The sequence below is a fragment of the Octopus bimaculoides genome, chromosome 16, assembly GCF_046866305.1.
Source record: "Octopus bimaculoides isolate indiv1 chromosome 16, ASM4686630v1, whole genome shotgun sequence".
Taxonomy (NCBI): Eukaryota; Metazoa; Mollusca; class Cephalopoda; order Octopoda; family Octopodidae; genus Octopus; species Octopus bimaculoides.
In genome coordinates this window covers 51615304-51643224 of record NC_142943.1, presented here as the reverse complement: position 1 = coordinate 51643224, position 27921 = coordinate 51615304, and the positions used below count along the sequence as shown (strand labels likewise).

The 27921-nt window shown below is 38.4% G+C and overlaps 1 protein-coding gene across 1 annotated transcript; it reads left to right on the top strand.

The window, feature by feature from the left end:
* The first annotated feature begins 9038 nt into the window (after positions 1–9038).
* On the top strand, positions 9039–21098 carry LOC106873421 (26S proteasome non-ATPase regulatory subunit 7). The gene is made up of 6 exons (XM_014920776.3): positions 9039–9576; positions 13631–13723; positions 14946–15043; positions 17215–17295; positions 18363–18454; positions 20584–21098. Exons 1-6 carry the CDS (start codon positions 9402–9404, stop codon positions 21032–21034), a joined length of 990 nt encoding a protein of 329 aa, XP_014776262.1. The 5' UTR covers positions 9039–9401; the 3' UTR covers positions 21035–21098.
* The last annotated feature ends 6823 nt before the right edge of the window (positions 21099–27921 follow it).

Here is a 27921-nt window from a genome sequence, read left to right as displayed (position 1 = left end):
TGCCCCACACACACATGCGCAAAAACAAACAAAAAGAACGCAGCTTGAAAAACTAACAGAGTCAACAACTATTGAAAAGGTTGTAAATTTTAGGAAAAAAAAAATAATAAATGAGTGGAAATTTAATCGGTGTGTGTGTGTTAAATTATAAGGCACTAAAAAAGAATGACTCTCCCCAGACACAACAAAATATGCATTAATGATTTTCTTATTTTGGCTAAGTCGCAATTATCAATTATAATTATTTCTAATCTTGGCACGAGACCAAGCAATTTTGAAGGGAGGGGCTACTCAATTACACCGATTTCCAGTACTTGATTAGTACTTATATTATCAAATGGACAAAAAGCAAAGTCGACCTCGGCGGAATTTGAACTCTTACCGTAAAAACGGACGAAATGCAGTCAAACATTGTGCCCCCAACGTGCTAACGATTCTACCAGCTCACCGCCTTGTTGTTAATTGTTATTAGAAATTAATTTAAGTGCATGGGCCCCTAAAATGAAACCCTTGTGATTCTCAGTCAAAATTGAGACTCGAAGTTTTGACCACAGCCAAAATGAGATGCTCCGATCAATCTACTATAATAATTCTGCTTGTCGTTACGTTACGTTACTTAGCTCGTCGGTAACGCTTTCACGTAATTGGAGAAAAAGAGGGAGAAAGAAAAAGGGAGAGAAAAAGAAGGAGAGAGAAGTGTCCATGATGGGGAGCTTAAACAAAGGCAAAGAGAGCAGAGGGAGAGGTGGTGGTGGTAGTCTTATCTCACATGTAATTGTTTGTTTGTTTGGGGGTGGGGGTGGAGGGGGGGTCTTTTATTATTCACTAGTTTCAGTCATTAGATTGCAGTCATGCTGGGGCACAACCTTCAAGAATTTTTAGTTGAATGAATTGATCCCATTACATTTTATATTTTAAGCCTGGTACTTATTCTATCGGTCTCTTTTGCCGAACCGTTGGTTAACGGGAACGTGAACACAGACGCCACGCAATGAGACTGAACCCTGAACCATGTGGTTGGTTGCCGATATTTTTTATCGTTTCTTTTATCTTTTACTTGTTCCAGTCAATGAAATGCGGTCATATTGGAGCACCGCATTAAAGAAGTTTTAGTTGAATGATTTCACCCTTGTACCTATTTTTTTTAAAGCCTGGTACTTATTTTATTGGTCTATTTTGCCGAACCGTTAGGCCACAGGGACGTAAATGCACTAACACCGGTTATCAAGTGGTAGTGGGAGACACACGCATACATAGATGCATATATATATATATATATATATATATATATATATATATATATATATATATATGACAGGTTTCTTTCGGCTTCAGTCTACCAAATTCACTCACAAGACTCAAGGTTTTGATCGGCCCCATTCTATATGAGAAAACACTTGCCTAAAGTGCCACACAGTGGAACTGAACCCAGAACGACGTGGTTAGGGAGCAAGCAACTTACCATACAGCCACGCCTGAGAAGAAGCTTTTGATATTAGAAAACTTAATGAAAGTGACGTCATAAAATCGTAGAAGCAAGACCTTAAGAACCGATGCACCGCAGAAATTGCAGAAACAGGTATAGTTAAACATTGGAGTAAAATCAACAACATTTAAGTTGATACAGGTAAAAATTGAAGAAGAAAAAAGGGAGGAAAAGAGAGAGAGTAATGATAAGGCCCCAAGACATGAAAGGTTAGCGATAAGTGACCTGAGCAGAAAGATAAAAGGTATATAACGCTAAAGAAACGTATAAAGCACTTTGTGATAGAGAAATAAAGAAGCGTTGCCTGGAAGATAAAGAAAAGTGGATTGAAGACCACAGAAAGTACTGTAAAAACTCAAGAAGAGCGTTGTAGTTCGCTTGAAGCATTGTGATAAAGAAGTAGAAAATTGAATAAAATGAGAAATAAGGAAAGCTTCTAACGATGCAGAAAGGTTTAAAAACCTATACATTTCGGGTGCAAAGGCTTATCTTCAAAGAAAGATGTATTTACATAGCTCCTGCCATTTTGGATAACCTGGTGTTAGAATTCGGACAATCCAAAATGGTAAGATCTATGTAAATACACATTTCTTTGACTGTATTCTTTTGAAGATAAACCTTTACGCCCGAAGTACAAAAAGGGTTTGCGCCCAAAGTATAAAGGGGTTTTACGCCCGAAGTATAAAGTGTTTATTTTAAAGCTTTCTGTATTGTTAGAAGCTTTCTTTATTTTTCATTTGATTTATTTTTCAGCTACTGTAGCAATTATTCAAGAATCACATAGCATTGGTGTGGAAACAACAATGGGAGGATGCATGTAAATGGCAAGAATGACGAGTGTCTAAAGGAAGAAGAGAACGAAATGAAAAGACGGGCGAGGTGGTGGAGGGAACATTTCTAAGAGATGTTAAAATCAACCTGAACCGGGCGAGCTTTTACAGGTAACTGATTGTTTAAATTATCTAGGAAAATAATAAAATTGTTAGTATAGATGGAGTTACTGGTGAGCTTGTTAAATATGGAGGGGGAAAACGAAAGAGAAATGCTTGCTTATCCTTTGAAACATGATCTATAATAGAAAAATACCAAGAAAGAAAAATACCAAGAAAGTGGAAAACATTTGTCATTGAGAAACTGTCAAAGAAATAAGGTGGTGATTGTTCAAACGAGAGTGTAGTTTCTGTAGTTATGGCGAACAGCGAACTACTTTCATTAATTGTTGTTAAACATAATGACGGAGACAACTGAAATCATTTTAAGAGACTAACAATCTGGCTTTTGTAGAAATAATTCAAGCTGCACTAATACCATTTTTGCATCGGGATACATAATTGACAACACCATCAGATACAAATCAACAACAGACATTAATTTTATCACAGAAGAATCTTAACATTGTGAACGAAAACTTTATGTACAGAACGTCGTTTATACATGTGTTCAACCGTTTCCTTTTATTGTCTCCTCATCTAAATACTTTCTCTTCATCCTGCTTAGCTTCTTGTTTGTACTTTTTTTGTTGTTTCTTTATCTAGAGAGGAAAGTTTCTTTTGTTTTCTTCTCGGTTCATGTATACCACAAATCTTTCCCCCCCCCCCTTTTTCTTGGAGGTCTGACCGCATTACAGACAAGCCCGGATCTCATCACTTTTCATATTCAGGTAGATTGTTGTCATGAACAGAATTTCTTGCAGGGATCTTCTTACATTTATTTATTATTTTATGAAGCTATTTGTTCGTGTATAACAGAAACAGATGTTTACTTTGATCGATGTTTATCGATTATGTTACGTCCCATTTTCCTTTTATTTTCTTTATCGTTTCTGTGAGGTCCTCTTCAATGCTTGATCTGTTGCAATCTGTGTTTATTATTCTGTTTGAAATCATCATCACAATCGTCATCATCATCATCATTATTTCTTCGATAGTTTCATATGAATTTCTATTACACTATCTGAGGCGCTTCCATGTCCCTGCGGTATTCACTGCTACTCTACTTTCAGAATACCATCAATCTCAAGTATGGAAGAGCCACAGGGAAGCAAATGAACTTGCCTCGCATTCAAGACCACCAGCACCAGGTGCCGACGAAGACCGACGAGAAACAGACGGTTCTCTTACCCAAGTACAGAACTGACAAGGGTCTTCGAGCACCAGAACCAACATAGCATCTTACGGAGATGAAAGACAGGATAATGGTTTAACACTGTCGAAGACAGTGAAGAAGAAAGAGGGGATGTAACAAACAAGGTTGAGTTCAGATAAAAGGCAATTAAGAGATTGAAAGTCCTTAACGAAAGGGTACCTAACCGCCTGAAGTTCTTTGACCTCACAGTTGGCCTAATCAATTGCAAAATTTTATTGGAAACCCTGAATGAGATAAAGAAGGACGAGAGGAATGCTGTGTAGATTGAGGAGAATCCGTAAGAGATTACATCAAACATAAAATTGACAGACTTCTTCCTCAAAACAACACCACTCATAATATTTACAGCCAACGAAGCACTCCCTTCAGGACGTGGAAAGCTTCGTAGTCCTTGCAAATTCGAAGATGCTTACGTCCAAAATCTAGAAACTTTCTTTGCAGAATATCCGAGCAGAGTGTGGTGAATTCACAAAACCATTAGGACGTGAAAAAAATGCCTTTGCGGTATTTCTTCCAGCTCTTTACATTTCTGAATTCAAACCCCTTCTGAGGTAAAGTTTACCGGCGTCAAGAAAATCAAATACCAATCAATTAGTGGGGTCAATTACATCGACTAACCCCTTCTCACAACTATGAAGACTTATTCCTGTGTTGTGGCGAATACTACGAACCGGCAAAAAAATCACTAACGCATCGGACGAAATGCTTAGTGTCATTTGTGTTGGCTTTTTACGCCCTAAGTTCAAATTCCGCCGAAGCCGACTTTGCTTTTTACCTTTTCAGGGTCAATAAAATAAGTACCAGTAGAACACTGGGGTCGATTCAATCGACTAGTCCCCTCTTCAAAGTTTTGGGTGTTTTGCCTATAGTAGAAGATCAATTCCTAGCAAGATCTGAAGAAGGAATTTTTATATTCCGAAATATTATTATATCAGACTATGGATAATTAAATTATAACAGTTATTATAGTCCACTCTGCATTGTGCCATTCATGACACGTTATATTTTTCAAACAACACACAATGCTTCAAGCGAACTACAATACTCTCTTATTAATGTTATTATCATCATTATTATTAAGGTGGTGAGCTGGCAGAATCGTTAGCACGCTGGATGAATTACTAAGCAGTATTTCGTCAGTCGCTACGTTCTGAGTTCAAATTCTGCCGAGGTCGACTTCGCTTTTCATCCTTTCGGGGTTGATAATTAAGTACCAGTTACGCAATGGGGCCGATGTAATCGATTAGCCCCCTCCTTCACAATTTCAGGCCCTGTGCATATTATAAAAAGGATTATTATTAAAGTAGTGAGCTGGCCCAATCGCTAACACGCCGGGCAAAATGCTTAGCGGTATTTCGATCGTCTTCATGTTCTGAGATCAAATTCTGCCGAGGTCTATTTTACCTTTCATCTTTTCGGAGTCGATAAAATAAGTACCAGTGTGACACTGGGGTTGATATTATTGACTATCCCCCTCCCCCAAGTTTCAAGCCTTGTGCCTCTAGTGGAAAGGATTATTATTATTATTATTATCATATACACTCAACAGATTAGACTGTTGGAAAATAAAAAATATCCTAACATCGACTACAAGAACCCTCCTAAGTATCCTAGCTGTCCCTAATAACACTGTTTTCTGCAGCTGTACTAAACTGGGTTTTATGCCGATTTCCTCTAGCCAATCTGTTCAGATCTTTAGGGATAGTTCCTAATGCACCTGTAACTATTGCGATACATTTTACTCATACTTTCCATAATCTCTGTAATTCAATAGCTTGGTCCTGGTACTTTGCTATTTTTTCTATACTTCTCATGTTGATGTTTTCATCATTTGGACTGTAAAGTCAATTATCTGGCACTTTATATTCTCTTTGTCTAATACTACCAAATCAGGTCTTCTATCAATGTACAATCGTAAAAGACGTAACAAAAGACGACGTACGTTGATGTATGTCTGAATTTCAAAGTAGCGTAAGTGAGGTGATACGATGTATATGCCTTGTTCAAACCGAATGTGATTTCGAGAAAGAAAGAAAAAGTCATATCGAGAACCTATACGAGTGAACGTGGTAAAATAACTAAAATGAAAAATAACGGAATAAAGAATCCAACTAAGAAAGATTACTCTTGCAGAATATATAGGAGTTATCTTTCTTGTTTCGTCTTTTAAAAGTAGCCAATTACATATATTGTACAAAGCAGACGTACTGAAAGACAAATATATGCGGACTCTCTCTCTCTCTCTCTGCATTTATCTCACTTTGTGTTGCATGTGTTGTTCACACATATGGATGCACATACTTACATATAAGCACGAACACATAAGTGCGTGCACACATATGAGCGGGCACACATACGAGCTTGCACACACTCACATGCTCATACCAAACAGTTTCGAAACAACGCCAAAACAACGCCAGATCATACATTCAAAATAAATGGAAGTGGAGAGACAAGTTACTGAAGAGATTGCAAGAGTGCAATGAAATAATTTAACAAAAAACTATATAAATTAATAAAGGACTGAACCAGTGCGTGTGTTTATTACGGGCATAATGCCTCTCCCAAGGTTTAATTGTATATATATATATATGTATATTATAAAATTAAGAAAGAGAGAACAAGTTTCAATGATCAGTGTTCATATTCACTCAGTCCCAATTCAAATTGCTGGAATTCTCCACAATATACACAGGTGCATTCATATACACTAGCTATAGTAAAAATTTATAAATATATGAATATATAAAGAAAAATTATAAATATATAGATATATAAATATATAAATACATAAATGTAATTACGAGGTTGAATATCCGTATCAATGAGGAGGGTAGATGAGAAATTTAGTATAAAATGATTTTAAAAGGAACACACACACACACACACACACATACAGACACAGACACAAACACATATATATTACATACATACAGGGACATATATAAACGTATATGCATACATGCATACGTACACGCACGTACGTACAAACACACATTTACGTATATTGTAACAGCTGCCTCTAACTCCCGACTGGAGTGAAAGCATGTCCGCTCTATATACACTAGAACGAGAAATGAAACAAAGCGAGATACAGTGATAGAACAACACAAAGTGAGATAAATGCAGAGAGGAGAGAGAGAGAGAGGAGAGAGAGAGAGAGGAGGAGATAGAGAGAGAGAGAGAGAGAGAGAGAGAGAGAGAGAGAGAGAGAGAGGGGAGAGAGAGAGAGAGAGAGGAGAGAGAGAGAGAGAGAGAGAGAGAGGAGAGGGAGAGAGAGAGAGGAGAGAGAGAGAGAGAGAGAGAGAGAGAGAGAGAGAGAGAGAGAGAGTCCGCATATATTTGTCATTCAGTACGTCTGCTCTGTACAATATATGTAATTGGCTACTTTTAGAAGACGAAACAAGAAAGATAACTCCTATATATTCTGCAAGAGTAATCTTTCTTAGTTGGATTCTTTGTTCCGTTATTTTTCATTTTATTTTACCACGTTCACTCGTATAGGTTCTCGATATGACATTCTTCACTGTCTTCGACAGTGTTAAACTATTATCCGGTCTTTCATCTCCGAAAGACACTATGTTGGTACTGGTGCTCGAAGCCCCTTGTCAGTTCTGTACTTGGGTAAGAGAACCTCCAGCATGGCCACAGCCAAATGACTGAAACGAGTAAAAGAGTAAAAGAGTTATTGATTTATGTTCCAAACTGCAGATTATTCACAGCAAAGTTATTTAACAAAATTCTTCATTATTTTAGAAATTAATTGAAGCACAATCAGTGTATTTGACCAGAAATACAGTAAGAAAAAGAAAAAAAAAGGTGGGGGTCAATTCTGTATCTGTTCTGTGTATTTGGCGTCCCTACCGTTGTTATTGAGTGTCTGTTCTTGATATATGGCATTGGATGTATAAAGTACATTTCTCTTTTTATGCAGGAACCAATATATTCGATCCCGATAAGGAAAATTTAGACATTCATTGAGACGTGCATGGGAAACAAAGCTGTTGGAATGGAAGAAATGTAAGCAATCAGTTTAGCCAGAATTACAAGAATGTTACCTTAGCATAACCAGAAATGGCTCTCGTTGCTAAGGAAATATTATAGAAAAAGAAAGAGTGAATTGAATTTATTAAAAGAAAAATATCCAAGAAGTTATTTCTGCAAGTAAACAACAATGTAATAAAGTTTGTCTCAATATAAAACTGGATTGGAAATTAATCTTTGAAGTTTCCTTGAATATAATTATATATTTGTATTTTAGCAAATTAATGGATTAAAAACTCACAAAAGACTGAGAGAGGAACTGCTTTATTTTATTCTAAGTTTCTAATAAATAATGAATGTAAATTATTGGTTGTCAAAATAGATTAGTTTATAAAGAAACAATATTATTGACATTGTAAAGTATTAACAGGAGAAAATGGAGCTGTTACACACTGAAAAAAAAAAAATACTAAAATATAAATAATTATAAAAATTATATTAATAATGGTAATGAATCGAAAAACACATGAAAGGATATCAAGTGAAAATTTAATCTGCTTTCCGTAGTACCTATCAAGGTTATCTTTTGTACACACACACACACAGCTGTGTGTAGTAGTAGTAGTAGTAGTAGTAGTAGTAGTAGTAGTAGTAGTAGTAGTAGTAGTAGTAGTAGCTACCCGAACCCTTCAAAGGGATGTTTAGCATCCAAGTTCCTGAGGAAAAGCCCAATTTGTGATTTCAAAAGGATAATATTTTCCTCAGTTACGTGAGAAAAACTCGGATCTTGTGATTTTTTCCGAAGTCCTCTCCCCACCCGTTGCTGCTTTCCGCGCAGTTTTGTTTTCAGATTCTAAAATACGAAACTGTCAAAAACGTTCAGAGTAAACCGTGTTCGGATCTTTCTGATTTGGCGGGCGCCACTTGGAAAACACACTAAATAAAACATAAATAAAAAGTGGCACCCGCCAAATCTAAAAGATCCGAGTTAATTTGCATACGGTGTGTTACAAATGATTTTTGAATCTATTTCATCTCAATCACAGATTTTTAAATGAATTTTTTGTAACTAAACAGTTTGAAACTGTGAATACTGGTAGATTATTTCTCAGGTAGAACAAGGGGATCTTTCTGATTTGGCGGGCGCCACTTTTTATTTATGTTTTATTTAGTGTGTTTTCTACCGAAACACTTTCCAAGTGGTGCCCGCCAAATCAGAAGGATCCATAAACTCACTTCTATAACAGTGTCTCTTTATTCCATACTGGACACATTGTCTCGCAAAGTATCACCGGATTTTGGAACTTCCGGATATGTTAAAGCCGGATAGGAGATTTGTGTATCGTAAAATCAAACAAATAAATCAAATTTCTAAGGGAGACAATTCAATTTCCACTTCCAGCGTTAATCGACAGCACGCATGCGCATAGCAGTCACCGGGAATTTTTTTTGTACCTGAGTCATGCCGTGCCTGGTACATTTAATCAGTTTTTAATAATTTTGGGGGTTTCTCGGTCTTCTAAGATATTAACAAGAAAAGAAAAAGTGCAAGAATATTGCTTAGAAGACAAAACAGGGATTACAACAACAAGAAATTAATTTGTAAAGATTCAACTTCCAGAGGCGTCCGTCCTTAATTTCTTCATCTTTCATCGTTCATTTATTCCATTTTTGTTCCGTTTTTTTAAATTTAATTAATTAATTCTGTTATTATTATTATTATTATTATTATTATCATTATCAAACTGTTGTGTAATTGAATTGATTATTACTATAAGCTGCAACGATGCCTGTTGCCGACGGGAAAGCCATCAACAAGGTTGTCGTCCACCCTTTGGTCTTACTCAGTGTTGTTGATCATTTCAACCGAATGGACAAAGGTGGGAACATCAAACGAGTCTGTGGAGTGTTGCTAGGATCGAATCGCCAAGGTGTCTTGGATGTTTCAAACAGTTTTGCCGGTAAACTCAAATATTTTTTTTTATAATATATTTCATCCTTATGTTATTTTTATTATTCATTTTTGTTCTCTTAATTGTTGTTTGTGACAAAGGTGGAATTGGCAAATGATAAAACACACCGGTCGGTATATATGCAGACCTACTTCGTTCATGTCTCCAGATCCGGTTTTCGTAAATACCAGTGATGCATTCGGGACTTTCAATTGTCTATAACATTTCCCCTCTCATCTAGTTATATATATATATATATATATATGTATATATATAAACACAATTTTAAATTTAGGGTTCATAGTAGTTTTTGGCTGCTATTTCTAATTTTCGGTGTGTTGTGAAGCAGTACTTGCTGAACCCTAAATTTTCAATTGTGTTTATACATTTACCGATAATGGTTTTTAACACATCAAACTACTTTGTAAAATTACTCATTATCAATTAATTATTAATTCTTATCCTATATCTGTATGAGGTATGATATCTACTTAATATTATATTATACTTATTTATTGTGCTTTTATATATATATGTATGTGTGTGGTTTTATAACACTAAGAAATATTATTGTTAATTATGTTCTGAGTTCAAATTCCGTCGACGTCGACTTCGTCTTTATCCATTGAGGGTCGATAAAATAAATGGCCAGTCGAGCTGTAGGGTTGATAAAATCGATTAGCCTATCCCCCCTTCAAAATTTCAGGCCTTGTGCCTATCGTAGAAAGGATTGTGATTATTGTAGTTTTGTGAGGGCGGTGAAATAGCAAAATCGTTAGAGCGTCAAACAAAGTGCTTGCCGTATGTAGAGCTCTTTGTTATCCGATTTCATATCCTTCCTAGATCGACTTTACTTTTCATCATTCTGGGAACGATAAATTAAAGAACCAGTCAAACAGTGATTATCGATAACCCTCTGGTATAGCCTTGACTCCTTGCTATTGTGGATGTAATTAGGGGTGATTGATGTGAACCTATACCAGTAATTATTCGGACAGCTTTGTTCCTTTCCTACAAATAACCAGCTGTATTAACTGATTATTACTCATGAGAAAGACTTTAATATCAAACTTTTCATTGCACGAAAAGCACACACACACACACACCAATATTCAAAGCAGAAAATTAAACCGCGTGATCGTGCAACTTGCCAGAAATAGTTGCCGAAATTCCCTCAGTCTTACCCTATCGTCTATAATATAATTTCAGTTGTACAAAAAAAAAAAAAAGAAGATTGGTTGATCACGGCTGGAACGCATTTGACTATCATCATCATCATCATCATCATCGTTTAACGTCCGCTTTCCATGCTAGCATGGGTTGGACGATTTGACTGAGGACTGGTGAAACCGGATGACAACACCAGGCTCCAATCTAATTTGGCAGAGTTTCTACAGCTGGATGCCCTTCCTAACGCCAACCACTCAGAGAGTGTAGTGGGTGCTTTTACGTGTCACCCGCACGAAAACGGCCACGCTCTAAATGGTGTCTTTTATGTGCCACCCGCACAAGCCAGTCCAGGGGCACTGGCAACGATCTCACTCGAAAATCCTACGGGAGCCAGTCAGGCGGTACTGGCAACGGCCACGCTCAAAATGGTGCATCTCATGTGCCACCCGCACAAGAGCCAGTACAGGGGCACTGGCAACGGTCTTCACACGAGATCAACATTCTTAAATTTAATTCTTTTTGGAACGTTGGGTCTTGAAGCCGGTAAGCTTTAAATAATAGCATATAAATATTTGGTTAAAATACCTTTGGCTAGAAAAAGTCGAAGCTGCTTGTGAGATGTGTGCCCACATCTGTAAACACGACATACATTATACCATTTGTTATTTTCCTCTTTTTTTTTTTTTTTTTGTTTTTATACGATGACCACTTCAAATCTTCACTCCAAACTTCATAGTTATTGTGCCTCTCTACAATAACTGTGAAGTTTAGACTAAATTTTACTCTGTGGAGTGTTATTAACTTAATCTTCGTCGGACTATTAGAAAGCTTTGTTCCATGGAATGGCTCTCATTAACTCCATCAAAACAATAAATATTGCAAGTGATGTAACCTCGTTGTAAAATGAAATTTTTAAAAATCAGTAACGGTGGAAACGGATGGGTTAGTTTTGAGCTTGCTATGTTGTTCCCCCCTTGTTTCAATCTTTGGTCTGCGGCCATGTTGGGGCACTGCCTTAAAGGGTTTAGTCAAACAAATCGACCCCAGTGCTTATTTGTTTGTCAAAATCAGGTGTTTGTTGTCAGTCTCTTTTTCTGAAGCTCTTAGTTAGAGGGGTATAAACAAACCAACACCGGTTATCAAGCAGGAGTGGGGTGGGTGGCAAACACAGATTCTCTGTCATATACACACATATATCTATATCACCATCATCATTTAATGTCTTTTTATTTCCATGCTGGCGTAGATTGGACAGTTCCTTCAGTTTGTCTATTAAAGCCATTCACAGGGCGTTGATTGACCAGAAGCTATAGTGGAAGACACTTGCCGAAGGTGCCACAGTAGCACTGCACCCAAAACCATGTGGTTGAGGAGCAATGCTTTGCCACACTGGCACCACTATGTAAAAATTTCGCACTGCCCCCCTCAATGCTTATGATTCAAAAAAGATCAATGTTTGCTGTTTCACTCACATCAAGCAGATATACAATGTTTTATGTACAAAAAGACATTTGAGCGAGATCGTTGCCAGTGCCGCTGGACTGGCTCCCGTGCAGGTGGCACATAAAAGACACCATTTCGAGCGTGGCCGTTGCCAATACCGCCTGACTGGCCTTCGTGCTGGTGGCACGTAAAAGCACCCACTACACTCTCGGAGTGGTTGGCGTTAGGAAGGGCATCCAGCTGTAGAAACTCTGCCAAATCAGATTGGAGCCTGGTGTAGCCACCTGGTTCACCAGTCCTCAGTTAAATCGTCCAACCCATGCTAGCATGGAAAGCGGACATTAGACGATGATGATGATGACGACACACATTTTTCTTTTTTTAAGCCTAAATATTAGGTTATACATTATAAAGAGTAAAGACCCCCGTTACCCCTCCAAAGCACAAGCCTGGGCAAGATTATTTATAGAAGACCAGCCTCTCCTCTCCACACCGCCGATGTTATCCAAGGGGAAGACAAAGGCTGATACCAGTGGCAGTGCATCTCATTTCTACAGCTGAGTGGACTGGAGCAATGTGAAATAAAGAGTTGACCAGGAATACTCAACCACACTATATACCATCAAATGTGAACAGTTTGTGGATTATTCTAGGTTAACTAGGTATCTCTCTCTCTCTCTCTCTCTCAGGCCTCTTGATTCCTCAGGGAACATAGGAGTGCAACAACATTTACGCAACGGACACAGTTTTTTTTGGGGGGGGGGTCCTCTTCAGTTCGGTCCATGACATTCCGGCTGCCTTCACCTCTGCGTTGACACTCTTGCGCCAAGACTTTTAGTCAGCCCGCTTTTCACTTCCCCTGTGGGTTCCAGTCAAGGGTCTGCTGAACACTATCACCATCATCATCACCATTTAACATCCGTTTTCCATGTTTGCATGGGTTGGACTGTATTCTACATAACCTGAGTTTATCTAGTTGTTGGGAATAGATACCAGAATATCTGGGAAGTCATCTGAAATAGATTATATCTTTTATCAGCTTAACATCATTACCCTTGGGTTAAGCCACAACTCTAGAAAGGATAATCAGTAGTGTGGGCCTGGACAGGATTTGAAATCACAACTTGAAGTTGGCATAACTGAACACCAATAGGTATCTTTGTTCAAATCTGTCATTCAGTTTCCTTCACCTTCTTCTTAACATATTCCTAACAAAAATATACTGCTTCTGTTTTTTAATTTATTTTGAAAATAATCAAGAATTTGGAGCAATTTAGTCAAATACCTTATTCGTTATTTTTGATTATTATTACAAAAATGTCCTGACATAACACTATAATGGAAGGTTTTTATTGAAATATGAACCCTTAAAAATAGGGGTTTTGTATCACAAAATTTCTGATGGATTTTGATTAAATGTTTTTGTGTTTTTCTCTTTTTTTTCTTTCAGTTCCCTTTGATGAAGATGACAAAGACAAATCTGTCTGGTTCTTGGACCACGATTACTTAGAAAACATGTATGGAATGTTCAAAAAAGTTAATGGTCAGTTCTGACTTATGTTTCTTTTACCTATATATTTGTTCCACTTGTTTTAAGAATGCGTACACCACGTTACAACTAAAAGAATTTTAATATCAGCTTCTCACGTTTCTACCTTTAGCCCATGTCAGGTGCTCTTATATTGGTTGTATGTAACGGATGAAAAGATTGAGGTCTATTGGATGCAGCTGTTTAGGCTAGGTCATTTGGCATAGCTAACTGGACATTGAACCTGTTTTAGCAGCAGTGCCTTTTTTTTTTTTTTTTTGCACACGGGGCAAAATACTCACACGTGCATGCTTCTTGTTGTTGGCACTCCGTTGCTTACGGCTACGAGGGTTCCAGTTGATCTGATCAACGGAACAGCCTGCTTGTGAAATTAACGTGCAAGTGGCTGAGCACTCCACAGACACATGTACCCTAAACGTAGTCCTCGGGGATATTCAGCGTGACACAGTGTGACAAAGCTAACCCTTTGAATTACAGGCACAACAGAATCAGGAAGTAAGAGTGAGAGAAAGTTGTGGTGAAAGAGTACAGAACGGTTCGCCACCGTCCACTGCCGGAGCTTTAGGTGTTTTCACTCAATAAACACTCACAATGCCTGGTCTGGGAATGGAAACCGCGAGTCCGCTGCCCTAACCACTGGGCCATTGCGCCTCCACACACGTGCATGCACACAAAGAAATACATACACACAGATGGGGAGAAGGTGGGAAAGAGAGAGATATTACAATTTGTTAATTGAATGCATTTGACATAAACACTTTCCCTCTCCTCATACACATAATGAGAAATATTCTTGCACATGTAAACAGAAGGGGGAGAACAAGAGGAACATTATGATGTCTGATGTCAAATAAGTCAGCATCGAATCAGTGATGTGAAATAGGCAGAGCCAAAGTCATCTTCATCATCATTTACCATCTTCTTCATGCTGGATGGTTTGACGGGAGCTGGCACCAAGTGTCTGTCTCGGCATGGTTTCTACAGCTGAATGCACTTTCTAATACCAACCACTTTGCAGAATATACCGGGTGCTTTTTTATGGCACCCAGCACCAGTATAGCTGCTCTTGACATGGTACCAGCACAGGCGCTTTTCATGTGGCACCAGTGTGGGTGCTCTCAACGTGGCACCTTCATTCCCAAGACAGAAACCTAAACACACACACACATGTATGAAGTAAGCTTATGTTGCTTTTTTTTTTTTTTTTTTTCTACAGCACGAGAGAAGGTTGTTGGTTGGTACCACACTGGACCAAAACTGCACCAGAATGATGTGTCTATTAATGAACTTATGAGAAAATACTGCCCAAACTCTGTAAGTGTTCTTCAGGCTTTCAAGATGAGTCTCAGTTTAATTTTTATTATGTTTTTGTTGTTGTTCTGAAGTCATAGAATTTAGGTGCCATTAACATAGCAGACTAGAATCCAGCAACTCAGTGTTCAGTGATGTAAGTCATAATAATAATAATAATCCTTTGTACTGGAGGCACAAGGCCTCGAAATTGGTGGGATTACATCGACCCCAGTGTTTCACTGGTACTTAATTTATCAACTCCGAAAGGATGAAAGGCAAAGTCGACCTCGGCAGAATTTGAACTCAGAATGTAGCAACAGGCGAAATACCGCTAAGCATTTTGCCCAGCGTGCACAAGGCCAGCAATTGTGAGAGAAGAGGGTTAGACATACCCTCAACCCTCAGTATTTAGCTGGTATTTTATTTTAGCAACCTTTGAGGGGCGAAATTTGAATCCAAAACATAAGTGAGAAGAAATGCTACTAATCATTTTGCTTGATGCTCTAATGATTCTGCCAGCTGGCTTCTTTTTGATAATGATAATAAAACATCCTTCAATGGATTGTTGTGTCAGTGTCATCCTCATTGTTTTAATGTCCACTATTTTTATGTCTTCAACTGTCATGGCCCATGTTTCACTGCCATGTAGCATGGCTGTTCGCACACATGCATCATACAATCTACCTTTTACTCTGAGTGAGAGGCTTTTTCTTACCAGCATAGGTAGGAGCTTTCTGAACTTTGCCCAGGCTATTCTCATTCTAGTGGCAACGCTCTCAGAGCATCCACCTCCACTATAGTCTTGGTCGCCTAGATAGCAGAAGCTATCAACTACTTCTTAATTTCTTCCCCTGGCATGTGATGGAATCTGTTTCCTGAACATCTTCGGTGTTTATTGGCCTCTGTGCATCTGCCGCACACAAAAACTATCATCTTGATTACCCTTCCTTTGATATTGCTGCACCTCTTACGTGTCCATAGCTTACCCTCCGTACATCTTATGGAGTTTCCACCTACACCTTTTCTACCTGAAGGGGTTTGTGATTTGTCTGCCTTCCTACTTATTAGGACTTTGGTTTTTGCTACATTGACTCAAAGGCCCTTTATATAACTAATTTTCATATTATTTTGTTTATTGTACTACTGTTATTTTTTTATAACCTATTTTAAAACTTCTAATGATTAATTAATAATTATAAAAAAGTGATTTTTTTTAAAGTGCAAAAAATATTTTATTTTTAATTGAAGTAACAAGCAATAACAAATAGAAATAATAACTTGTAAAAAAATTTTTTTAATTTTAATAAAAGCTAATATTTTATTTGAAATTTATCCTTAAGCTGCAATATTCCAAGTAAAAATTTTCTTCTTCTGTACTTTATCAGATGTAATAACTTGCCCTGAACTTTTCCAAGTGTAATAACCTGTCCTGTACTTTTCCAAATTTATAATCTTAAGAATATTATTTCTCTTGGTTGCATTTTTCCATGTAATTATGTTTATTGCTAACAAATGGTTCTGGCTTAAAATAATGATGAACAGTTTCAATTCCAATATGAGCTCTAGGTTTGCATCATAAAAGGATTAAACTTCAGCTGAAAATTGTATATACCAGCTGTTGTTTAAATGAGTAAATTTCTTTCTCTCATCATCATCGTTGTTTAATGTCCGCTTTCCATGCTAGCATAGGTTGGACGATTTGACTGAGGACTGGTGAAACTAGAAGGCTACACCAGGCTCCAATCTGTTATGGCAGAGTTTCTACAGCTGGATGCCCTTCCTAACGCCAACCACTCCGAGAGTGTAGTAGGTGCTTTTATGTGCCACTGGCACGAAGGCCAGTCAGGCGGTACTGGCAACGGCCTCGCTCAAAATGGTGTATTTTATGTGCCACCTGCACAAGAGCCAGTCTAGGGGCACTGGCAACGATCTCGCTCGAAAGTCCTTACACATGCCGCGGGCACAAGTGCCAGAAAGGCGACGCTGGGCACAGGTGCCATTACGATTTCGCTTTCGCTTGCCCCAACAAGTCTTCGCAAGCTGAGTTTCGTGTCCAATGAAGGAGACTGAAAATGAGTGAATGAAATAAAAAAAAATGTCTCACTACCATAAACATTCTACATCATTCTCACTTGTCTGCACTTCTAAATGTCCACCTATTTATAAGTAAACTTTCAATTTTTTTGTCACAGGTCCTTGTTGTTATTGATGCCAAACCTAAAGACCTTGGATTACCTACTGAAGCTTACATTGCTGTTGAAGAAGTACATGATGTCAGTATGATATTTCAATTTATATTTGATATTTTAGTTAAGCTTTTGACTCTTTTGTTCATTAAACTGTTTTTGGCTGCTAGCAAATATTAGATGGAGAGATATTTGACACAGGGGGTGTTATGAATGGATGCTCTTCCTGTTGCTAACCCTTGCCTGTTTTCCTAACAAGGGAATTTTAATCCCAGAAGGATTCAAAAGCATAGAACTAACTTATAATTTGTTGATAAGAAATACCAACAAATGTCTGTGTTTAGAGCCCCACTTCAAATGGTGATGTCCCTGCTTTCAGCTCAGCTACAAACAATGTTTGTAGTGTACCTCACTGCACAGTTTCAAGCATTCACACAGTCACACACACACACACACACGTATGAAGGGATGCTGAAAAGCTTCTGGCTTTGAGTAAAAGAAAATACAGGCGGATCAGTGAATTCTGATTTTATTCCTCTCTCAAATTCTCACGCTTATTGCAGCGATCCTTCAGTTTTTTTAAACCCTGTAAATGAACTTGGACGGTTGGGGCCTCCAACCAGGCCTTTTGCAATACCCTTAAAGCCAGAAACTTTCCAGTACCCTGACTTACAATGGGCTCCTTTTAGTTTCATCATCGTCGTTTAACGTCCGCTTTCCATGCTAGCATGGGTTGGACGATTTGACTGAGGACTGGTGGACTAGGAGGCGACATCAGGCTCCAATCTGATTTGGCAGAGTTTCTACAGCTGGATGCCCTTCCTAACGCCAACCACTCCGATAGTGTAGTGGGTGCTTTTACGTGCCACCGGCACGAGGGCTAGTCAGGCGGTACTGGCAACAGCCACACTCAAAATGGTGTATTTTACGTGCCACCTGCACAGGAGCCAGTCCATCGGCACTGGCTACCAAATTTATTCACAAAACCTTGGCCATTCAATCTAACCCAATTTTCACTCACGTATATTATTGTGAGGCCAGGAATATAGCTAGGTGGAGTAAAATGTGGGTGTGTAAGGACTGGAGGTGCTTTTGTGATTCATAACTATTAAAGGTTACTCTGATGTCACAGCTATTGACATTATCTTCCTTAGGATGGAACTCCAACCACGAAGACCTTCGAACATGTCAGCAGCGAAATTGGAGCAGAAGAAGCTGAAGAAGTTGGTGTGGAACATTTACTCAGGTATTTATTGGGGAACTTTTTTTTTTTGCTCCTTTTTCTTGGTCTGTTCTGTGTATTCTTTTATTGATTGCAGTTGTGGCACTGTGGCCAAGCTGGTGCACCACTTACAAGTTATTATATAGTTGATTATATCAACTGTTTGCTTGGTCTAGTGCTTGTTTCATTGATCTTGGCGTGAAAAGGTAGGAAAGACAAGGTCAGCTACAAGCAAAGACAGCTCACTGAAACATGGCTATATACAACAGAGAATTTTCATTTAATACACTGTTTACCACCAGTTCATGCCAGTGTGCACACCCACACATATATGTTATAAAAACATACCTATATATGGTGTGTGTTTTTTGTGTGTGCAGATATGACTAGATTAGGAGCTGTTTTAGAACCACATGCACTTGTCTAATATTTTCTACTATAGTCGCAGGCTGAGCAGTGGTTTGTGAGGGAATTGGGCGGATGGAAGCTGCAAGAGAGCCATCAGACACCCATCCACATATCATCATCATCATCATTTAACATCCGTTTACCAGGTGGCATGGGTTGAACAATTTTGACAGGAGCTGGCTAGACTCCACTTGTCTGTTTTGGCATGGTCTCTACAACTTGATGCCCTTTCCAACACCGAAAATGCTGGGTGCCTTTTTAACATGTTACCAGCACTGGTATGTTTACATAGCACTGACATATCTATGTGTTAGGACTGTATCTACATTTGTGTGCTAACTAAAAACAAAGTCACCGTTCATGCAATCTTCTACAAAAACATGTCCAGCCTTTGAACTGTTCACCGTTGCAAAGACATGGAGAAATACTACATCACTTTGAAGCGAGTGAGGGTTGCTATAGAAAATACAGTTTCCAAATTCGTTTCAGCGTTATCTCTCTTGCAGTTCATGGAGATGATGATAACCAAGTAATCAAAACCACATTTATCAATTCCACTAGAGGTAACTTGAAAAGACTGTTGGTATTTTTCAGCACTTATTGCCTAAAGTGTTTGAGTTTCACGATCTTGTTGTTCTGCTAGAGGATGGTAGGGGTTCGCTCCCCCTGCTAGCAATATATATTGCATATATATTTTGTAGAAACTCTGCCAAATCAGATTGGAGCCTGGTGTAGCCACCTGGTTCACCAGTTCTCAGTCAAATCATCCAACCCATGCTAGCATGGAAAGCGGACGTTAAACGATGATGATACAGGGTGCAGCATCACACCGATTACCAGCGGGCGAGAGATCTGCTTGGGGTTAAACTAGTAGTAACACGGAACAACCACTTTGATGGGGCAATTAACTTTAATTGTTAGTAAATGTATATTTTTATTAATATTTAGCAGAAGTAACAGAGTGAGTAAAGGTCCGAGCGCTTCGTGCATTGGCACTTGTGTGTGTCTGTTGGCATGAGTGTTGATATTGCAATGGGGGTGATATTCTATGCTTATCACTCCTTCAACGAAATTGGTGGTGTTGGCATTCCTTGTTGACATTATGACCAGTTATTTTGTGCTTTTGAAGACTTCTGGTGTGGAAAGAAATTTCTTTCTTGAAAAATAACAAGTGATGGTTGGTGACAAGATGAGAATCCAGCCATAAAATCCTGCTTCATGTCTGTATTTAACTCCCACTTGCATAGAAAAACAGATGTTAAACAAATAATAATAATAATAGGATGATTTGCACCCCTTCGAATGCTTTGCAGTTTTATTGGGGTTGTGTGGTAAGAAGCTTGCTTCCAACTACATGGTTCTGGGTACAGTCCCACTTCATGGCACCTTGGACAAGTGTCTTCTACTATAGTCTCGGGCTAATTAAAGCCTTGTGAGTGGATTTGGTAGATATGTGTGTTTGTGTCTGTGTTTGTTCCCCTGCCACCACTTGACAACTGGTGCTGGTGTGTTTACATCCCTGTAACTTAGTGGTTCAGCAAAAGAGATTGATAGAATAACTACCATGCTCTAGATAAAAGTAGTGAGGTCAATTCATTCAACTAAAATTCTTCAAGGAGTTGCCCCAGTATGGTTGCAGTCTAATAATTGAAACAAGTAAAAGATAAGATATATATATGTGTGTGTGTGTGTATAGCTTTTTTTTATATATATCACTGATATTTTTTTTTTATTTCACATAACAGGGATATCAAAGATACAACTGTAGGTACTCTGTCACAAAGAATAACAAACCAGTTAACAGGTCTTAAAGGTCTGCACAACCACATAGAGGACGTGAGTCGGTACCTGCAGAAGGTGGCCTCTGGACAACTACCAGTTAACCATCAGATCATATACCACCTCCAGGATGTCTTTAACCTGCTGCCTGACGTCAACCTGCTTGAATTTGTGAAGGCAATGTACGTTAAAACTAACGACCAATACCTGGTCGTGTATGTCGCTGCTCTAATACGCAGCATCATTGCACTGCACAATCTCATCAACAACAAAATCCAGAACCGTGATGCTGAGAAGAGCGAAGGCAAGGAGAAAGACAAAGAGAAGAAAGAGAAAAAGGATGAGAAGGACAACGATAAAGAGAAAAAGGACTCTGACAAAAAGGACAGCTCCAGCGCATCATCAAAATCAAAGTGATGCTGTGATGGGGCCTAGACAGCATATATTATGTACTTCATTGCTATTAAATTCAGTTAATCCATCTCTGTCTTGCTTGCTTTTCTGTTTGTGTTCTGTGTCTTTGTGAGTGTTGTTGTTGCTGTTTTCTAGACTTACATCTGCTCTGATGAAGCAGAGACAACCTAGGTCTAAATAACAACAAGGGCATTCCATCCTTGACCATTCTGTCCTTTTTTGTATCTATATAAACGTAGTCTCTGTCAGTTCTTTTTTAATGCAGTAGAGTGTGATTCAAGGGAGATTAAGCTGTAATGTCTAGCACATGAAGTGACCTCATGGAGACTCCTTCTTTGGTTTGTTTAGGTTTGTGTGGTTTTTAATAACAGGAATAGTAAACGGAATCAAATTGTTCTACTGACAACTTGCATGGGACATGTTGATCCATACTTCACATATCCTGATAATTACAAGATTTATGTCGAATTAATCTGTCATTATGTCTTTCAAAGTAAATGATACACAACTATTGTAGTTTTCATTAGGAAAGATATCCAGCCATAGAAACCATGCCAAAGCAGCAAGCTGGCAGAAACGGTATAAAGCCAGGTGAAATGCTTAGCGGTATTTCGTCTACCGTTACGTTCTGAGTTCAAATTCTGCTAATGTCGACTCTGCCTTTCATCCTTTTGGGGTCAATAAATTAAGTACCAGTTACACACTGGAGTCGATGTAATCGATTTGTTTAGCCCCTATGAAACTTTCCACTGCCCCAAAGGGTGCAATACTGCCCACTTTGGGAACCACTGATTTAATTCATTGAAACTAGGTGGAGGAAAAGCAAAGCTAAACTCCGGTATGATTTGAACTCAGAATGTAAAGAGCTGAAACAACTGCCACAAGACATTTTCTCTACGCTCTACTGACTCTGCTAATTTACAGCTTAACAATAATTTCTAACTCAGGCAGAAAGCCTGGGATTTAGGGGAAGGGGATTATCAATTATATTGACTCCAGTAAATAACTGGTACTTTATTTTATCGGCCCTAGAGGGATGAAAAGTAAAGCTGATCTCAGCAAGATTTGAACACAGAATTAGATTTGGAACAAATAACATGAGGCATTTTGTTTGACATGTTAGCAATTCTGCCAGTTGATGGTTTTTTTTCTTTGATGCAACTGCTGATAATAATAATAATAATGATAATGGTTTCAAATAATAATCCTTTTTGGAGCCTGGTCAATTGCATTGACCCCGGTTGTCAAAGAATGCAGTCAAGTTCATTCCATGTAATATGAGGAAGTCATTTCCTTGGTTCTGGAGTGTCCAGTCAAGAAAATGGAGTTTTCTCTGTCTCTACATCTGATGGAGGATGTATATTGCTTAAATCTATCCTCAAAATCATTGGCTGTTATGTCCATATTTTGGATCAGCAAAAAGGCACTCATTTCAACAAGAAATAGATATCATTTAATGAATGCAATAGTTATACATGAGCTACTTCAAGTTTCATGATTGGTGAGATAGTGTGGTAATCAGACAGGCTTGCGTACTGTACTATGTACAAGCCTATCCAATTACTGCATTATCTGACTAAGTGTGAAACTTGAAGTAGCTCACATCTAAATCCTGCATTCATTAGACAACACACACACATATATATATATACACATACTGACACAAACACGTGTGTGTGTGTATACATATATATACATAAATTCCACTCATCCATACAATACATAAAAATGCATGCACGTTTAAAAAGCATCAAATTATATATATATATGTATATAAAATGGATAAATGATATAAAAACTTCAGAAAAGATGTTAATTAAAAACAGGTTAACGTTTATCAATTGATTTTATGGAATTCTTGATATTTAGAAATTGATATTATTTTTTTAACAGTTTCACCAGGAATAGTTCAATAAATATTGATAATGGTAAAGATGATAATCATGATGATAGCAATGATGATGATGATGACTGTGATGATTTCTAAGCTTGTCTCAGGTCATGTAGTTAGATGTAGGGATGGGCTATAGTCATCTGGATCAAGCTCAGTATATGAGAGATATTTATTCTCTCAACCACAGAGGAATGAATGGCAAAGTTAATCTTGGTAAGATTTGAACTGAGGTTAATAATAATAATAATAATCCTTTCTACTATAGGCACATGTCCTCAAATTTGGGGAGAGGGGCCTACTCGATTAGATCGACCCCAGTATGCAACTGGTACTTAATTTATCGATCCCCAAAAAGATGAAAGGCAATGTCAACCTCAATGGAATTTGAACTCAGAACATGAAAACAGACAAAATACTGCTAAGTATTTTGCCCGGTGTGCTAACGTTTCTGCCAGCTCACCACCTTAATAATAATAATAATAGTAATTGTCCAAAGATTTAACGAACTTAGTTGATTAAATTCCTTACCACCCAGAACTTGACTAGCAAATTATTTTATCAAACCCCAGTGGAATGTAAAATAAAGCTGACTTTCACAGGGTTTGAACTCTCAATTTAAAAAGCTAGAACATCTAAAGCTTTACTGATTTTGCTATTCAGCTTTCAGTAATAATAATAATAATCCTTTCTACTATAGGTACAAGGCCTGAAATTTTGTGTGGAGGGGGACAATTGATCTCATCGCTAAGCATTTTTGCTTGGCATGCTAACGATTCTGCCAGCTCTCCACCGTAATAATAATAATGATGATGTTGATTTCAAACTTTTGCCACAACTTGTGGGAGGGGATTAAGTCAATTACCTTGACCCCATTGTGTAACTGCTACTTATTTAATCGACCCCCAAAAGGATGAAAGGCAAAGTCGACCCTGGTGGAATTTGAACTCAGAATGTAAAGACATGAAATACTGCTAAGCATTTCACACAGAATTCTAATGTTTCTGCCAGCTCTCCACCTTAATAATAATAATAATTATTATTATTATTATTTCTACACTAGGCACAAAGTTGATAAAATCGACCCAATGCATAACTGGTACTTATTTAATTGATCTCAAAAGGATGAAAGGAAAAGTCAACCACAGCGGAATTTGAACTATATATAGGAGAGGCTGTGGTAAGTAGCTTGCTTACCAACCACGTGGTTCCAGGTTCAGTCCCACTGCATGGCACCTTGGGCAAGTGTCTTCTACTATAACCTCGGGCCAACCAAAGCCTTGTGAGTGGATTTGGTAGATAGAAACTGAAAGAAGCCCATCGTATATACTCTTTTACTTGTTTCAGTCATTTGACTGCAGCCATGCTGGAGCACCGCCTTTATAGTCGAGCAAATCGACCCCAGGACTTATTCTTTGGAAGCCTAGTACTTATACTATCGGTCTCTTTTTGCCGAACCGCTAAGTTACGGGGACGTAAACACACCAGCATCGGTTGTCAAGCGATGTTGGGGGGGGACAAACACAGACACACAAACATATACACACACACACACACACACACACATATATATATATATACATATATATACGACGGGCTTCTTTCAGTTTCCGTCTACCAAATCCACTCACAAGGCTTTGGTCGGCCCAAGGCTATAGCAGAAGACACTTGCCCAAGGTGCCACGCAGTGAGACTGAACCCAGAACCATGTGGTTGGTAAGCAAGCTGCTTACCACACAGCCACACCTACGCCTATATATATACATATATATATATATTTGTGTGTCTGTGTTTGTCACCCCACCATCGTTTGACAACCGATGTTGGTGTGTTTACGTCCCCGTAACTTAAGTAGTTCAGCAAAAGAGACTGATAGAATAAGTACTAGGCTTACAAAGAATAAGTTAAGTCATGGGATCGATTTGTTCGACTAACGGTAGTGCCCCAGCATGGCCACAGTCAAATGACTGAAACTAAAAGAATATATATATATATATATATATATATATATATACTACACTCTTAGAGTGGTTGGCGTTAGGAAGGGCATCCAGCTGTAGAAACTCTGCCAGATCAGATTGGAGCCTGGTGCAGCCATCTGGTTTGCCAGTCCTCAGTCAAATCATCCAACCCATGCTAGCATGGAAAGCGGACGTTAAACAATGGTGACGATGCATTTAAGGAGCACTCCTTTGGTTATGATAATGAGCATCCCAGCTGATACAATCAATGGAACAGCTTGCTTGTGAAATTAACGTGCAAATGGCTGAGGTTTTGAACTTAGAAGGTTAAGAAGCAGAAAAAGTACTGTATGGCATTTTATCAAAGATAAGGAAGATTTAACTATATCACCAGACCCCTTCCCTAGTATGCCACTGGTACTTATTTTAACATCTCACAAATGCAGGAAGAGCAGAGTCAGCCTTGTGGGGACTTGAACTACCAAATATAAGATGTTACAAAAGACTGTCCACCATCCTATTGAATCTGTCAGCAACTCTCCTTTCAGGAAAAATGTTCTTGTGATTTGACACAGGATCAGAAATTTGGAGAGGTCTATTTCACTTGGCATATTTCTGGTTCATTATATTACTGGTGTATAAGAAGAAAAATTAGTTTTACAGGATTTCATCTCAGAACATTATTAAATACTTTTGTCCAACACTACCACAGTAATAACAATAATAATGGTTTCACATTTTAGCACAGGGTCAACAGTTTTTGAAGTGGGGGGAAGTCGATTACATTGACCCCAGTACTTGACTGGTATTTGTTTTATCTACCCTGAAAGGATGAAAATCAAAGTCAACCTCAGAAGAATTTGAGCTCCGAACCCAAAGACAGCTGGAATGCCACTAAGCATTTTATCCAGCCTGCTAACGATTCTGCTAGCTCAGTGCAGAATTACCATTTCAAATTTTGGCACAAGGCCAGCAATTTCAGATGAAGGGCTAAGTTGATTACATTGACCCCAGTGTTCAACTGGTACTAATTTTATCAACCCCAAAAAGATGAAAGGCAAAGTTAACCTCAGTGAAATTCAAACTCAGAACAAAGTTGAATGAAATGCAGCTCAGCAGTTTACCTGATTCCCTAATGATTCTATTAAGAACTTCTAACTTTGGTACAACACTGCAATAAGTATTGTTAATTAAATTGCTATCATTACTTAATTACATCAATCCCTTAAGGATAAGGAGCAAAGCTGGCCCTTGCAGGAACTGAAATTATAACTATAATGTAAATACCACAAGTCATTTAGTCCAATGCTCTACTGATTCTGTCTATCAACAGCCCTCAGTAACAATAACCTCAGGTAACTTTCAATGGCTTATGTGCAGTATCAATCGTAATAATCCATTCTACTTTAGGCATGAGGTCAACAATTTTGGGGGGAGGGACCTGGTCAGTTACAAAGACCACAGGGCTCAACTAGTACTTGCTTTATTGACCCCCAAAAGGGATGAAAGTCAAAGCCCACCTTGGTAGGATTTGAACTCAGAATGCAAAGAGCTGGAATTAATGTAGTAAGGCATTTTGTCTGACACTCTGAAGATTTTTGAGTTTGCTAATCCACTGCCCATGTATTTTTTTCTTTTTATTATTAAGCACTGCACTTGTGTGGAACCACTCATATTGGTGCCACATAGAAAGTACCCAGTTCACTGGGTATAATGTGGCTGGCATTAGGAAGGGCATCTGGCTGCAGAAACCATGCCAAAACAGAGAATTGGAGCCTGGGAAGCCCTCCAGCTGGACAGCTCCTGTCAAACCATCCGACCCATGCCAGCATAGAAAACAGACATTAAAGGATGATGATGAATTACAATGATAAACATTTAACAATGGAACAAGGTCAAACATTTGGGAGGCAGTCAATTATACCAACCTAAGTTCTTGACTGGTAGGATTTCCAGGTTTCCCCTCACCATCTCCCCAAAGGGTAAAAGCAAAGCTCAACCTTAAGAAAAATAATAATAATAATAATCCTTACTATAGGCACAAGGCCTGAAATTTTGGGACTGAGAGGATTAGTCAGATACATCGACCCCAGTGTTTCACTGATACTTAATTTATTGACCCCAAAAGAATGAAAGGCAAAGTTAACCTTGGTGGAATTTGAATTCAGATCGTAGCAATGGGCGAAATACCGCTTATGATTCAGCCAGCTCATCGCCTTAATTATAATAATACTCTCTAACACAGAATAAGCATTACACTTAGAGGTAGCTGATTGTATCGGCCCTCCACCTCCCCAACTACTTGATTGGTACTTTATAAGACTGACCCCCTAGAAAGTAGAAAGGCAAAGCTGACCTTGGTGTGATCTGAACTCAGAATATGAAGGTCTATAACACTTTTGGAAAAGGCACAAGGCCAAATTTTGGAGAGAGAGGATAACACATTGAATTATATAGGATCGCGGTTTCGATTCCCAGACTGGGCGTTGTGAGTGTTTATTGAGCGAATACACCTAAAGCTCCACGAGGCTCCGGCAGGGGATGGTGGCGAACCCTGCTGTACTCTTTCGCCACAACTTTCTCTCACTCTTACTTCCCGTTTCTGTTGTGCCTGTAATTCAAAGGGTCAGCCTTGTCACATTGTGTCATGCTGAATATTCCCGAGAACTACGTTAAGGGTACACGTGTCTGTGGAATGCTCAGCCACTTGCACGTCAATTTCACGAGCAGGCTGTTCCGTTGATCGGATCAACTGGAACCCTCGACGTCGTAAGCGACGGAGTGCCAACAATATAAATATATATATATATATATATATATAAACGGAAATTATTTTATATATCCCAAACCAAAAGATAAAAATGCAAATTTGGTATTAGCAAGAACTGAACTCTAAATACAGAGGAAACCAAAAAAAAATATAGTATTAACCTCAGTTTCCAGCTGTGCCCCAGTAAACTTTAGAACACATAGACATTAAAGTTAGTATTGGTTTTTAAAAAATCTAAAAGGGTTTTGGGGTTTAGTTATTCATTTAT

Bases quoted from the DNA above. Each gene is read 5' to 3' on its own strand.
- LOC106873421 (XM_014920776.3), top strand. From the start codon at position 9,402: ATGCCTGTTGCCGACGGGAAAGCCATCAACAAGGTTGTCGTCCACCCT. The intron at 9,577-13,630 runs GTAAACTCAAAT...TTTTTCTTTCAG, and splicing joins TGTTTCAAACAGTTTTGCCG to TTCCCTTTGATGAAGATGAC. The intron at 17,296-18,362 runs GTCAGTATGATA...TATCTTCCTTAG, and splicing joins CTGTTGAAGAAGTACATGAT to GATGGAACTCCAACCACGAA.